This window comes from Centroberyx affinis, unplaced genomic scaffold, assembly GCF_046629955.1.
Source record: "Centroberyx affinis isolate AG114_WGS23_722 - 3 ecotype Tasmania unplaced genomic scaffold, CSIRO-AGI_Caff_v1 ptg000861l_1, whole genome shotgun sequence".
NCBI classification, from domain to species: domain Eukaryota; kingdom Metazoa; phylum Chordata; class Actinopteri; order Beryciformes; family Berycidae; genus Centroberyx; species Centroberyx affinis.
Genome location: NW_027279455.1, coordinates 1 through 14,740, shown reverse-complemented (window position 1 = coordinate 14,740; position 14,740 = coordinate 1). Strand labels below are relative to the sequence as shown.

General features: G+C 45.5%; 1 protein-coding gene across 2 annotated transcripts in view; it reads left to right on the top strand.

The window, feature by feature from the left end:
• LOC139645440 (storkhead-box protein 2-like) overlaps positions 1-11,654 on the top strand; it is a 68,034-nt gene extending 56,380 nt beyond the window's left edge. For both annotated transcript variants that reach the window (XM_071521149.1, XM_071521150.1), the window contains exons 3-4: positions 5,577-7,983; positions 11,450-11,654. In XM_071521149.1, the coding sequence (XP_071377250.1) occupies positions 5,577-7,983; positions 11,450-11,654 (2,612 nt within the window). The remainder of the gene's footprint in view (positions 1-5,576; positions 7,984-11,449) is intronic.
• Positions 11,655-14,740: the final 3,086 nt, after the last annotated feature.

Sequence of the window (14,740 nt, the reverse complement as noted above, 5' to 3'; positions counted from 1 at the left end):
GGTTTCCCTCTAAAGGGAACTTGCGTCATGTCACCACAGCAACTGCACACGTATGATGTAATGACAGGCAACGCACACACACACACACACACACACACGCGGCTGTCTGCCCGCCTGCTGCGCTGTCTATCAATTAATCTGAGAGTGTGTGGCTCGGTGATCTTCTCGTCCTCATGATCTTTTGGTCATCTTTTGGTCTACTGATTTTGAGGGGTGTTTTCCAACATTCAGGGCAATTTAATCGATTTTTGCTCCAATCCCTTATTTTTACCGCACCCTGCTGTATACTGTGTGTATGTGTTAGTGGGGTGAGTGTATGACCTCAGTTGGCATTCATTTTTTTAAAAGAGCTATTTTTGTTAAATGTCAACAATCTTGATAAAGATAAAAAGTGTGATTAAAAACATACTATGGATTTTGGTACGATTGTTAAATTAATGTATGGACAGTAGGGCTGAACGATTTTGAAAAAATATCTAATTGCGATTATTTTGACTGATATTGCAATTGCGATATGATTTGCGATATTAGAGGGAATGATCATTTTTACATCATTATTCTCATTTTCATTGAAAAACGTATTAAAATGATTATGGTGTGATTTTTGCGGGGATCTGTACCAAACAAAGATGTTTTCTTAAGTCTGTAGAATATGATGTGTAGGCCAGGACATCTCTGCAGCACCACATTATTTAATTTAATTGCAGTAGGCCATATTGTGATTTTGATAAAATTTTGATTAATTGTTCAGCCCCAATGGACACTGCTAGTATGTACTGGTCTAGTGTGGTATGGTCCGATTTGATGTGTAATAATGATGTGTAATAAGGCCTAATCTGGTCTGATCCAGGACAGGATAGGATGGGATGGGATGGGGTGGTCCGGTCTGGTCTGGTCTTGTGTGTCCCAATCTGGTATCTGCTGGTCACCAACCAGCGATTAATCAACTATATAGTTAGGGAAGTTATCACAAATGTTTTTATTATGGTATGGAAAGTACGTGACTGGAATACCAGCCAATGAGTTTAGACCGCATAGTTCATTGGTTGACACCGGCCATATCCATTCAGATGATTTATGCCTTACGCTGAGAGTAAATAATATACAAGTAAAATTGTTAAAGTGGTAATCTCCAAAATCCGTGTTTCTGCACTGCACTTCCAGAGATCACCTGTCAATCAAACAGTGTGTCCAGTACTGTGATGTCTTTCTCCTTGGGTTTTTGTCTGTGCAGCCATGGTGGCTATCACTGCTCATGCTATTTGCCCTGTTCTTTTGCTATTTATTACAAAGAAACCAGAAACATAAAACGCATCACTTCCTGTACCAGAGGATTTTTCCCAGGAAAAATCTACCAGACACCGAGTGTTTAAAACAGCAAATGGAAAAGTAATGTGAACTGGCTGTAGCTTGGACCACCATTGCGGTATATCACTTGGTAAGGTAGAGTAGCAAAATAGTAATTTTTGTAATATGAAAATGATTATTACTTTAAATAGCTAATGTGAAAACCATTTTAAAAATGTTGATTGTACATAATTCAATCTGAACCACTGTGGATTTGGACCAGTATTTATTACACTTATGGCTTTGTTGGAAACTCAATTCTAATTGGCCAATGAGAGTATGGTGAAGAGAATAATAAGTGAATAACAGACTGCTGTTTCAAACAGTATAACAGACCACTGTTTCACATCTAATCATGCCACTCCGCAGTCAAGAAGTCTGATTCATTGATTTCTAATCAAATTAACTCATGCCACCTAGTGACAAAACAATGTTACTCCATGGTTATTGCAGGCAGTTCTACTGGATTGTTTTTTGATGGAAGCTCGTAAATGACTTAAGCTTAAAATGAAATAATTTTAAATCAACATTTTGTGCCAAACAATGTATGTAGCCGTGCAATAAGAGGGATAATGTACAGTGAGCCTCCAGTTTGTGTTGGGTCTTTATTCACCATGTCAGGGCTCATTTTGCGATAATGACGACTCACATTATCCCTTACATTTCATCCAGCCCTAAGTCTAGTTGTTTAATAGTTCCATCACTATAATAACTTGACCTAACTATAACTATAATTCTCAGTCCTGTCTCAAAACGCAGTAGAACTGATCAGTAGACTGTTTCACCGCACTGAATTTTAAAATGTTTTAGTAGGCTAATACTTATGACATCTGTATCCCAAAAATGTCAGGATGTTAAATTGTTTGGTTTGATGAAGTAAACATTTGGATATACAGTATATTACAGATATAGTAACATGAGAAGCTATCCATAATGCTGTGCAACATGAATGATGGTCAATTCAACCAATCATGAAAAACAGCGTGACAGTAGACATGCCTTAGCATGTGGACTCCAGCATGTGTAAAATTTTGTGCAAAAACTGTCATGTTCTTAATATTGGCATGCTGCAAAGATATGGTATACTATTTCACAAAGGTTACCAACATATGAGGCTGATATTGATCTTATTTTTTTTAATTTTTTTTTATTATATTATTAGGATTATTGGGATATTATCAGACGCTTTTCCATCCTGGAAAGAATAAAATTGTGGGCGACACACTTACTTTGTTTTTTTGTCATGAAAATTGTCAAATTTAAACATATTTGAAATTAGCACAAAATATCAGCTACTGGCAGCTTCAGTTCAAAAAAAATATTAATATCGGCTTTCAAAAATCACATCACATCACTCAAACCCTACTGTTAAACGACAGTCCGGACATTCTACAGTTAAACTATGCTTAAGTCCGACACATGGTGAGCATCATGTCATTGCTGCTTTGTATGATTACAACCAGCACCATGAATCGGACAGTGCAAAGATATAATGGATAGCTCTGCACCACACCAACTGCTTTTACTGTAGCAACCAATCTGGTCCAGACCTCAGACAAATGTATTTTTCTCACATACTGTTATTCACAAATTGATGTAGACACTTTCCCCTTGTGGAGAATTTGTCTCTAACTAGTCTTGTCGTTGTTAACATAAGATGGCCGCAGCAACTTTTCCCTTCATGCCAATACATTGAGAGCAGACAATGATCTGCTTCATGTTTTTCCTCTACCACACATTTGGATGCCATTACGATGTCAGGAAGCGTGTATGTGTGTGTGTGTGTGTGTGTGTGTGTGTGTGTGTGTGTTGATAGCAGGTAGCATGCAGACAACACTGCTGAATTCAGCATGCTAGCTCCCTCTCTTCGGCCTTCTTATGAAGAAGATGGAGAGAAAAAGGGATGGACAGACCCTGTGCGTGTGTGTGTGTGTGTGTGTGTGTGTGTGTGTGTGTGCGCGTGCCGGCGTGCACGTGCAGCCTGTCTGTCTGCACTGGTGTTGCATCACTCCGGCTGGGCTGTAAGGCCGCTATGATGTAACCAGCAGTAATACCTCCAGACTGACAGAGAGAGAGAGAGCGAGACAAGGAGAGAGCAGAAAGAGAGAGAGAGGAGTGGTTAGTGAAGGGGAGAGAGTGGGAGAAAGAATGGGAGAATAATAGAAAGAAGAAACAGGGGAGGGGAGTAGAGTGAATAAATGAGAGAGAGAGGAGAGCACAAAAAGGGGAGGGGGATTGAAACGGAGAGACTGTCTCGGCATTTGTAAAATGAAATGAATGCTTGCCGATTTGAATGGATGTACTGTCTTCTTTCTGGCTGCTGCTGCATTCAATCATTTGGAGCTTTACAAACTTCTCCTGGGAGACTCCCACCATAGCCGCTTTGAGTTTGAAGAGAGAGCGGGCAAATACTTTTAACAAGTAGTTATTAGGATAGCTTTGTGGCATTTCTGCTTCTTAGATTAGAAGCAGTGGACAGAGAGGAAAGAGAGGACTGAGAGAGAGAGAGAAAGGATAACGTGTAGAATAGGTTAGAAGCCAGATTTGAACCCATGCCGCTACAAGTACATGGTAGGTGCTGTGCGAGTCACCAGGAGTTGTGTAGATATTTTCCATGCATTTTCAGTTCTTTTACATTCAGGGCGTTTATTAGTTCAGCTCAACCTAAAGAGATGCAGTGGCTGCAGGTCCTCAAAAAGTCTTCAATCTAAACTCAACTTTAAACTTCAAATGTCTTGTATACAGTTAAATGTTGCATTTTTTTTTTTTAAATCCTGTCTTAGAAGTCTTTAAAATGTTGCGGTTTCATAGTGCGCTGTCTTTCAGGTGAGAAGTCAGCCCAGTCACACAGACTTTCATCGGTCTAAAGTTGTTTTCATTTTCACATTTGTTTCAGTTGCAAATTTGGTATTTTTTCTGTATATCATTGTAACATTGCAATGATTTTAGAAAGAAGGGAATAGAGAGTGGGCAAGGAAAACCAAAAAAGACCGTCACCCTTTGGAGCTTTTACCTATCTTCTTGTTTGGTCCCTCCCTAAGCCTAAAGCCAGTAAGTCCAGTATCCTTTAAGTGATTTTGAAGCCTGCAGCCCTTTGTGGTGAGCTCCAGCTAACCAGCTCAACTAGCCTCACTTGTGAGGAGCCTCAAGTTGGAGGTTGTAGCTTCCAGTAGCCACCAGAGGGAGACAATTGAGCTTAGCAGTGCCTCTCAGCCCCTTCCATCACATGAACAGAAAAGATGTAGCCTGCATTATACCAGTCTTCCCTACCACTGAGTCTTATACAATTTAGGGGGAAACACCTTCTACTATTCTCAATTCTATAACAATGGAAAACTGCAAAGATACTGGTTCCCAAATAAAGGTCCGGGGACCTCCAGGGGTCATTGAGAAGGTCCCCACTAAAATGCAGAGAAGTTTAATTTCATTAATATTTCCCTCACATAAGCTTAGCACTATGAGAATATGTGTAAGGATGAAGATTAAATCATAACTAACGGCAAACATTTTTTCAGATGGGATTCCTGTGGACAAAATCTTTTGAAATGGGAGTCTAAGTACTCCAGTAGTACATTTTCTCCGTACACTGCGTGCAGATTTCACAGAAAGACACAGTGGAAATGCACTGTAGATGGTCAGATTTGCATCATAACACCTCAGAGGCACATATATATTCAATGATCCACCTACCAGTGTTGTTACAGTTGTTGTTAATTAGTACATTTAACCTGATGTAAATTTTAAAAGCAAGAGTCATTATGGGATGCTTTTGAAATATCACATGCCAAATGAACATTCGGTCTTCTATTGAATTATCACTAAAATAAATAAGATTAGATTAGAGATAGAGATAGAGAGAGATGGATAGATCCTATGCTTGTCCAAATCGTCCAATCACAGGTCAGAACACTAGCTGAGAAATAATCCTACACATCAGTCTGTAGAGAGTGAAAATGGATGATACAAAGTTAATCGCCGTAGTCGAAAAATAGAGGGAGCTGGGCTATATGATCATCAGCATTGTTTCTACAAACACATTATTAAAGTAGATGAGGTTTGAATGGTGTTGCTTCGGCTGTTGGATGTGGATCTGTGTGGGGATCCTTGACACGGCTGTCGGATGTGGATCTGTGTGGGGATCCTTGACACGGCTGTCGGATGTGGATCTGTGTGGGGATCCTTGACACGCACCCTCGGTCTAACTGTCTCTTCTCTCTCGATCGCCGCAGGTGTTCCCACGCCGACAGAGGAGGTTCTGCACCACACGCTGAGCATGCTGGTCCGTGAGCGGAAGATCTACCCAACACCGGACGGTTATTTCATCGTGACCCCGCAGACCTACTTCATCACCCCCAGCCTCATCCGAACCAGCTCCAAGTGGTACCACTTAGACGAGCGAGCCGGCGACCGACACCAACAGCAGCAGCAGCAGCATCAAAACCAGCAGCAGCAGCATCAGCAGACGCAGTGCACCTCCCCTCTCTCCGGCACCATCACCCCGTCCACCTCCGGAGGCGTCCGAGATCGAACGCACCCGAAGCCGAGCCAGAACCACGGCGGCGGCGGCGGCGGAGGAGGCGGGGACTCTTCGTACAACAACAGCTACCGCGGCGACGACCCCCCCAGCCACCACACCACGCTCCAGCGCCGATCGCCCAAGGACCACCGGGAGGCGTATTCCTCCCCGCACTCCCCCCAGACGCCTCCCCAGCAGGGAGTAGGCACCACAGAAAAGAGCCGCAGCACCCTCAGCTTCCCCTTCAAGACGGATACGCTCACCAAGCACCGAGGAGGGGGGGGAGGAGGAGGAGGCGGCGAGACAGAGAAGCAGGCGGGAGGAGGGGGCGGCAGCGGGAGTCGGAAGTTCGGTCTGAAGTTGTTCCGCCTGAGCTTTAAGAAGGACAAGGCCAAGCAGCTGGCCACCTTCTCAGCCCAGTTCCCCCCCGAGGAGTGGCCGCTCCGGGACGAGGAGGTGCCCAGCCAGCTGCCCCGGCACGTAGAGATGGAGATCATCCGCAGAATCAACCCCGACCTTACCGTGGAGAATCTGGCCCGGCACACGGCCGTCATGAAGCGTCTCGAGGAGGAGCGCGCCCAGAGGAGTAAAGCGTCCTCGGCGAATCAGAGCTCCAGGAGTCGGCGGAGCGGGGGCAGGCACAGGAAGCAGTCTCAGACCAAACCCAGTCGCTCCCACAGTAAGACTAGGGTGGCCCGCGGCGAGCCGAATGACAGTTCCCACCTGGAACTGGCCGACAGGGACTACCGAGCCTACTCGTCCTCGCTGGCCCGGTCACCCAGGGAACACGCCCTGGCGATGGAGCGCCAGCGGGCCCGGCTGCACCTGGCGCACAGCAACCCCAACATCCTCGACTCCTCCCACTTGCCCGTCACGCCGGAGTGGGACGTGTCCGGCGAGCTCGCCAAGCGGCGGACGGAAATGCCTTTCCCCGAGCCGAGCCACGGCCCGTCGGCCCACCACTCCAAAGTCCACCGCTCCCACTCCCACACCCAGGAGAGGAAGTCCCGGACCGAGCGCAGCGACAAGGCCAAGGAGCGCTCCAGATCTATGGATAACTCCAAAGGGCCGCTGGGGGCCGGGTTGATCGGACCGCCCGATTACTATGACGACCGGAGCCGCTACTATACTGACGACGGAACCCTGCGAGCCAATCAGAGCTCTTCTCACTACTCGCGGGCCACGCCCCCCACAGCTAAGTTGGCTGGGGATTCGCTCGGGTTGGACGGCGGGAGGAGCTTGGAGAAGAGTAAGAGCCGGGACAGCCTACCGGCTTACTCACCCAAACCGATGCCCACTTCCATCCCCCCCGACGACTACTTCCAATGCTCCTCCTCCTCTGAGGCCGTTCTCACAGCAGCCAACCCGCTGGGAACTCTGGGTAAAAGTAGCCATGACGGGTTAAAACTGGGCGGGGTCGACCGGCAAACAGACAGACAGACGCCACATCCCCCAGAATACAAGGAGGACGTGGCAAAGGTGGGTCCCAAAGGTGGCAGTCTGCCTCCAATACCCCTCTCCCTCCCTGACCCCCCTCTCTCTAACGGCCGGCCGCCCCACAGCGCCTCCTCTGCCCAGGAGAAACGTAAAGAGATCTTTAGTAAAGATACGCTCTTCAAACCTCCTCCCAGCCTCCCTCTGCCTGGCTACAGCTCCTTGAGAAAAACCCCGGTCCTCACCTCCTCTGCCCTCTCCACCTCCTGCGACGCGCTCGACTCCCAGGAGGCCTTCGACGCCCCCAAACCTCTAGTGGCCACGCCCTCCGTCCCGCCGCAGGGCATCGAACCCGCCACCAGCGCCGCCGAGGCCTCCTTCGACTACTACAACGTCTCGGACGACGACGAACTCGAAGAGGGGGGGAATAAAAGCAGAGGGGCGGACGAGAAGGCCGGAGAAGGGGGCGTCGGGATGGGAGGAGGCGGCGGGGGAACCATGCAGTGGTTGTTGGAGCGAGAGAAGGAGAGGGATCTACAGAGGAGGTTTGAGAGGAACCTCACCTTCCCCGGTGCTAAAGAGAACCTTCCAGAGCCCAGTCAGAACCAGCAGTCGGCCCACTCTGCCAGACTGGACAGTATGGACTCCAGCTCCGTCACTGTTGACAGTGGATTCAACTCACCACGGTGAGAACTGCATCTCATGTCACACACACACTCTCACACAACACTGACAGTCTGTTACCATAGATTAGTGTTGCATAGTGTCTTGGTACTGAAAATGTACAGCAGTACACAAATTAAGAAATGGTATTATACCCAAATATTTACAGAACTAGTAGGCTTATGGTGGTGTTTAGAGTCACATTTATTTGTCAGTATGCATTCAGTTTAGACTCACAAACTTGAATCTTTGTAAAACATATTTTATATGTTTATATAACACAGATTTAGTTTGCCATTATTTTTACCAGCTTCGGATGACTTCCAAACAACAGCAAAATATGTCCTTATTAGTATTATCAAAGGCTTTTTAATTGAAAAAAAATCTTAAACACTAGAATTAATGCATTTGAGACAATTTAAAGTGTTTTTCAAGTTCAAGTTTTTATTTTTAGCATTTCTTTTTTGTTCTGCGATATTGTCATAGGATCAAAACTGTGATACTTGGGCTGACAAACGCAGTCAAGTAACATCAGTACTATTATAGTACTATTATGCACACACAGTTAGTGGCACCAGAGGGGTTTTTAGCCCTCCTGGTTAAGTTCCCAAAAGGTTCAGGTATTGTTGGCCTTTTTCCCCCCAGAAAAGTAAGACAATAATTAAAACTTCTCTTTATGACAGGCAAAAGGTTTCACACCAATGTTATTTATATTTGAGCCTCTTGTTAGTAATCTGTGTCAACGTTAGTACTAGTTATTGGGGAATAAAACAGTCCTCTCAAAATAGTGCACAATTCAGTTGCCCATGCATTTTGAATAATATAAAGCTCTGAGAGGAAGGAGGAAAGGAAGCAGCTTTGTTCTGTTGTTTGTTGCATGCAGAGCAAGATAGGATACATAAGAATATATTCCATCTTCCCCATCTTGCCCTTAAAAGAATAGTTCACCGAAAAATGGAAATTCTGCCATCATCTACTCACCCTCATGCCAGTTGAAACACAGGTGAAGTTTGTCCATATAACACACAGGGAGGCTGCAGCACAACTCCATAGCAGCCTTCTCCAAAACAACTGAAGTCAGTGGGGACCAGTTCTTCAGAGTTCCAAAAAGACCTACAGTATATTTACACCATCATTTAGTGCAAATCTTAACTACAGCTGATTGATTTGCAACAAATCATGGTGTATAGGTCTTTCTATTCACAGTGTGATTGTTTGACTGTTTTTGTTTTGGAACTCTAAAGAACAGGTCCCCATTGACTTCAGTTGTTTTGGAGAAGGCTGCTACCAAGTTGTGCTGGCAGCCTCCCTGTGTGTTATATGGACTAACACATTTCACCTGTGTTTCATTTGGCATGAGGGCGAGTAGATGATGACAGAATTTTCATTTTTGGGTGAACTATTGTTTTTAGTGTGATGATTATGACAACAATGATGATGATCACACCAGGCCAAAGTAATGTATTTGAAAGTCATGTATTGACTGGGAGAACATAATTTGTAAGACAAGAGAAATCAAATTCTCATCTTGTTGTTTTTTCAGCTAGCTCTGGCTAGCACTATCTATACATTTGGAAGTGCTTCAGTTCCACGCATTATTAACAGTCTAAACTAAGGCCGTGGCCACACTGATCCATTGTCTTTGTCTATTTCAATGAGAGCTGCCCGTTGTCCGGACAGGGCTGATAACGCATCCATCCCCATTAGATTTCCATCTGTTTTGACAGACAGAAAGTTCTACCAAGTTGAACTTGGAGGGACAACATCCATTTAGCCAATTATAGGCGTTCCTATGTTTGTTTTGGAAAAGTGATCACAGAGACAACAGTACGACCAAAACAAAGATAAAACGGAGAAAGCCTGGTATAATGTTGCGATGAGGCCAGTTTATTATTTAATTTATACTGTATAGTCAGTGTTACTTCTTTTTTCTATGAAGTAGCACTGTTATGAGCAAAGCTTTAGGCTACTGTATTTCTCGCCACCATGTTGACATTCCAAAACAGCCCAACTGACAGACATCTAGGCCTATCCGTCAATAATTCTGTCTGTTTTCTGACGGATCAGTGTGACTGAGGCCTAAGTGTCATTGATCAAGGCAATGTACCATGCGTGCTTAACTGTACACTCTTTTATCAGAATGAAGGTCCAGTGCAATGAGAATTGCATTTCTCAATTTCATGGTATAATTTTACAAACGACCTGTTAATGTAAAGTTACCCAAATTATTAAACTGTCAGCATTGTGGAAATTTGACTAACGGCCTTTGAAAAACAACAGAACAGGTTGTCAACAGAATCAAACAAATGTAGAATTCCAATCTACTTCATGGTATGATGAATAAATGATGTCAGCTACACCCAGGTTTTAATTAATACTCGGATTGGTCAACAGTATGCATAGCTGATGAGGTGCCTCATAGTCTGTTAGACAATAGCCAACCAGCCACCTGCCAAAATCTCTGTGCCTCCATTGTTGCTCCAACACTGGATATTTGTTCCCAAAAATCAAAATATTGGCCTGCAGTGGATCGCACAGTTCTAACAGTTATAGGGAAGGTTAGGCTCTCACTCAGTCCTACAAGCTTTGTACCATCTAACCATCAAACACTGAAAAAACATGATACTCATTATGTTAGATATCAACATCAACAACTTTTCCTGACTGAGTTGAAATCATTTCACTGGATCTTTAACAACCCCAATATTGCACCATCACAGATGTTCAGTTTCCTTAATTGGTCAGAAATTTGTTGTAGGACTTTGTTCCTTGTTTGTCCTTAACACATAATTCCCTGGGTGTTTAACACATAATGCACAGTGCTTCCTGTAGTCGAGTGGGGTCAGGTTATGGTCTCGGTCCAAATGAACGTCCAGGGTTGGTTTGAAAACATACCGAGAAACCTTTCTCTCAACAACAGGTGCTGTGTTCTCATATGGACAAACGGGCCAAACGAAGAGGAAAATTCTCCAGGGTTCTAAATAACTGTGGGGACACACTACCCACCTAAAGGCTGATTATAGCCATGATTTGGCCATTATGACTGTTTTTCCAGATCAGAGCGGTTGGTGCCAGTTTGTGGTGGTCGCACTGATGATCTTGTAGTGTGGGAGAGTTCAGGACTGTAATCGCTTTCCTGCCAAACCAGTCTGGATCGTCACATTTCAAATGTTTAAGTTTTACAACTTGAATTTGGACAAGTCTTGATTCAAGATTTCCTGCTGTAGTGTGAGCTGGTCAGCCACTCAAATGTGAATGGAGCCAATGAGTAGCCACTGAGAGCAACTGGTTGTTGAGTGTGTGTTCCTTTTATAATGGCAAGATGAGAGAAATCTGAATGCCTGAATGTTTGGTGTATGATGTTCAGTCTTTTCAGTCTTACAGTTTATCTCCAGCATAAGTGAAAGCTTCCAGCACCTCCTTTCCAGTCTTTTCTCTCTTGTTCCAGTTGTATAATCTCTCTCTCCATCTCTCTCTCTCTCTCTGCAGAACCAGGGAGAGCCTAGCGTCCAACACGTCCTCCATAGTGGAGAGCAACCGTCGGCAGAATCTGGCACTGAGCCCCGGCCACCTCGGCATCGCGACCGGCAACGGCCCCCCCTTCTCCTTCCGCGCCATACCGGAACCCGCCGGCACCCAGCCGGAGAAACTCCAGAAGCCCAACGCCTGCCTCGCGTCAATCACCAGCGTCTAGGGGCCCGGAGCCGAGGGCCCGGGGGGCGTGGTTCAGAAAGTTCACGGGCAGGGGGGCCGAGAAAATAAAAGTCCCACCCCACGGACTGTTACAGCATCAGACTGACAGACTGACTGACTCAGTGGAGCTCCGACAGGCCCACTGTAGAACTACAGCTGTTGCACACACACACACACGCACACACACACACACAGAGGACAAACACACTGACAGATACACAGAGAAATTTAGGCCACCAGTTTCACACATGCACACACACACACACAAACACACACGCTGACACATACACACCAGGCCACTGGGCAGACTCTGACCATGTCATTCTACAGCCTCTAGTTTACACACTGCTGTTGTGTTGTTTCACTTGGATAATATGACTGACTGCTGCCTGTATATATATATATGTGTGTGTGAGTGTGCGTGTGTGTGTGTGTGTGTGTGCGCGCGCGTGTGTGTGTGTGTGTGCGTATGTTTGTATAATCTGTAATCTCAGGTCATGTTATTTCCACTCCCATTCCAGCTGCTCCAACTCAGTGTGTCTCCCTAGTGGTGTCTCCTGGTATTACACTCTTAAAGAAACGCAGCTCTTATTGACTACTGTTGCTGATGATGCAGATGCTGTCTGACCAGTCCAGCTCCTGTTCACCACTCATCAGTCTCCTCTCCTCTATATTCACTCACCAGTGGCAGCCACCATAGAAAGTGCATTGCACAAAAAATGAAATTATTACCCCTGACTATTATTACAAAAAGTAACGGGTAACAGTGATGCATAGACAACAGTGTGAGGCAGTGTTGATAGTCAAATTTGCCAACATCTGTAACCAAGACTATATTTGCCATTATACCCTCTGTATAATCAATTTTGATTTTGTACCTGTTGGAGGCCATGTTGCCCATCTACACTGCCTGAACAAAGTTGCCTGTGCAGCATGGTTGTAATGGACAAGCTAGTCTGCAATTCCCACTCACAACTATTACTAATTGTATGGATAGCCTAATGGTATGTGTGGCCTAAACTGCAGCTCCAGGGATGGGATTTTTTCTTACTTTTTTTTTTTTTAGGATTTCAATGGGACTCCTGTTTCTCTCCTGTGTTTTGTGCCCTCACGATCACATCCTTGTTAGGTTTTACAGCTTAGGCTTTGCGGGTTAGTTTTACAGCTAGGCTTAGGTTTTGCAGTTGAAAACTTGCGGAAAGTAGGCTTTTTTTCTACCAGATTCTATCGCAATTTTGTCCCTCAAGAGTCAAGACGTTTTGACTTCATCGAGTCGGTTCTCTATCACTAGGAGTTGTGCCGGAAGAGGAGACGGAGAGACCAAAACGAATCGACACCAGACCAGTGTTAACACGGAGCAAGCAGGGATGTGATTTTAATTATTTTTTATTTCAGTATTTCTTTTTTTTTTTGATACACTACTCTCCCTGTTCATTTCCAATGAGTTTCTAACGAGTTTACGACTTTTTTTTTTTTTTTTTTTTAGCTGTTTTGATCAAATCCCTGAGCCATTCTCACTCCTGGTGCTAAGATGCGTTACGGTCAGCTATGGCCATAATGAAAGTAATCATAATTAAAAAAAAAGAGTGATGATATAGGTGGAATATAGTATTACACGGCTGCCCATACGTGACGTGACAGCTCCCGCCTGCACACATTCGGTGACATTTTGTGTCGTCCCCCCCCCCCCCCCCCCCCGCTAGTAAGCATTTGACTGAACTCAATTGGGGAAAATGGTGACCGAACAGACAGAGAAACGCCCTAAGCTGAAATACACAGTACCTACAGGCCGACTGGAACCAGGCCTCTACTGCACTACGGAGGGGGGGGGGGCGACCACTGACTATGGCATAGGGAGACGTGGAATAAGACCCACACTTTAAACCCCACCCCCCACCCCGAGTTTAAAGCGTCGGTTTAATCGTGAAACCAGGCCTGAGCTGAGCTGGATTCACCCATCCGTACGAATCCCTGCAGTCCTATTGGTCGCCGGCTCAGATCCCGCCGTCCTATAGGCTCAGGGGAGCTGTTAGTCATCCCAGTGTCGTCGTCCTACAGGCTCTTCTACAACTACCTCCACAGCAGCAAAAACACAGCCCGCCCCCCCCCCCCCCCACCCCCCTTCTACTACCACACTGTCATCAGCCTCTAGCCTGTGAATGTCTATGTACACACACACACACACACACACACACACAACACATACATGCGCATACATACACACACACACACCAACACACGATACATCAAAGTGCTGGACTCCCCCACCCCCACCCCCCCACCCTCGTCATCTCCCCTCTTTCTTCGCTAACAAAGCTTCTTCTGATGGTACATGATAGCATTGCGGTTCAGCCCCCACCCCACAACCCCCCCGCCCATCCTCCTCCTCCTCCTCCTCCTCCTCCTCCTCCTCCTCCTCCTCCCCGTATCATTACCGTGACAACCACTTGCGTCTACATGAGTTCCTCTGCAGAAACACAACCTCTTGTCCAGATCCCAGGGAGGGACTTGAACCCAAACACTACCCTTAATACAGGCTGACAGGCACCACAGTGATGGGTTGGGTCAAGTTTAGACCAGAGCCATAAAAGGGACATGGTTTAGTCTTTGCACTTTCAGTGGCGGCCATGTTGGCTCCACAGTCCCGCTCCATGGCCATTGCTAGGTAATATCAGTTCTAAGGAGGAGGCAGCAACATGGTCCCATAGTACAACCTGGTCAAACTCTGGGTATGACATTAGAACACAATGTCAGATTGATACTCATTTTTGCACCACTAGAATAGGATTCTAGTCTCTATTGTACCGCTCTATTGGGGTTTTAGTCCCTGTTCTACCACTGTACTAGGGTAGAACAGGGACAAACCCCAATAGGATTCTAGTCTCTATTGGGGTTTTAGTCCCTGTTGTACCACTGTACTAGGGTAGAACAGGGACAAACCCCAATAGGATTCTAGTCTCTATTGGGGTTTTAGTCCCTGTTCTACCACTGTACTAGGGTCCGACCGCTATACTATGGTACTAATTCATATTTTACCACTTCAGTAGGATTCTAGTCCCCATTCTACTGCTGTACTAGATTTTTTGT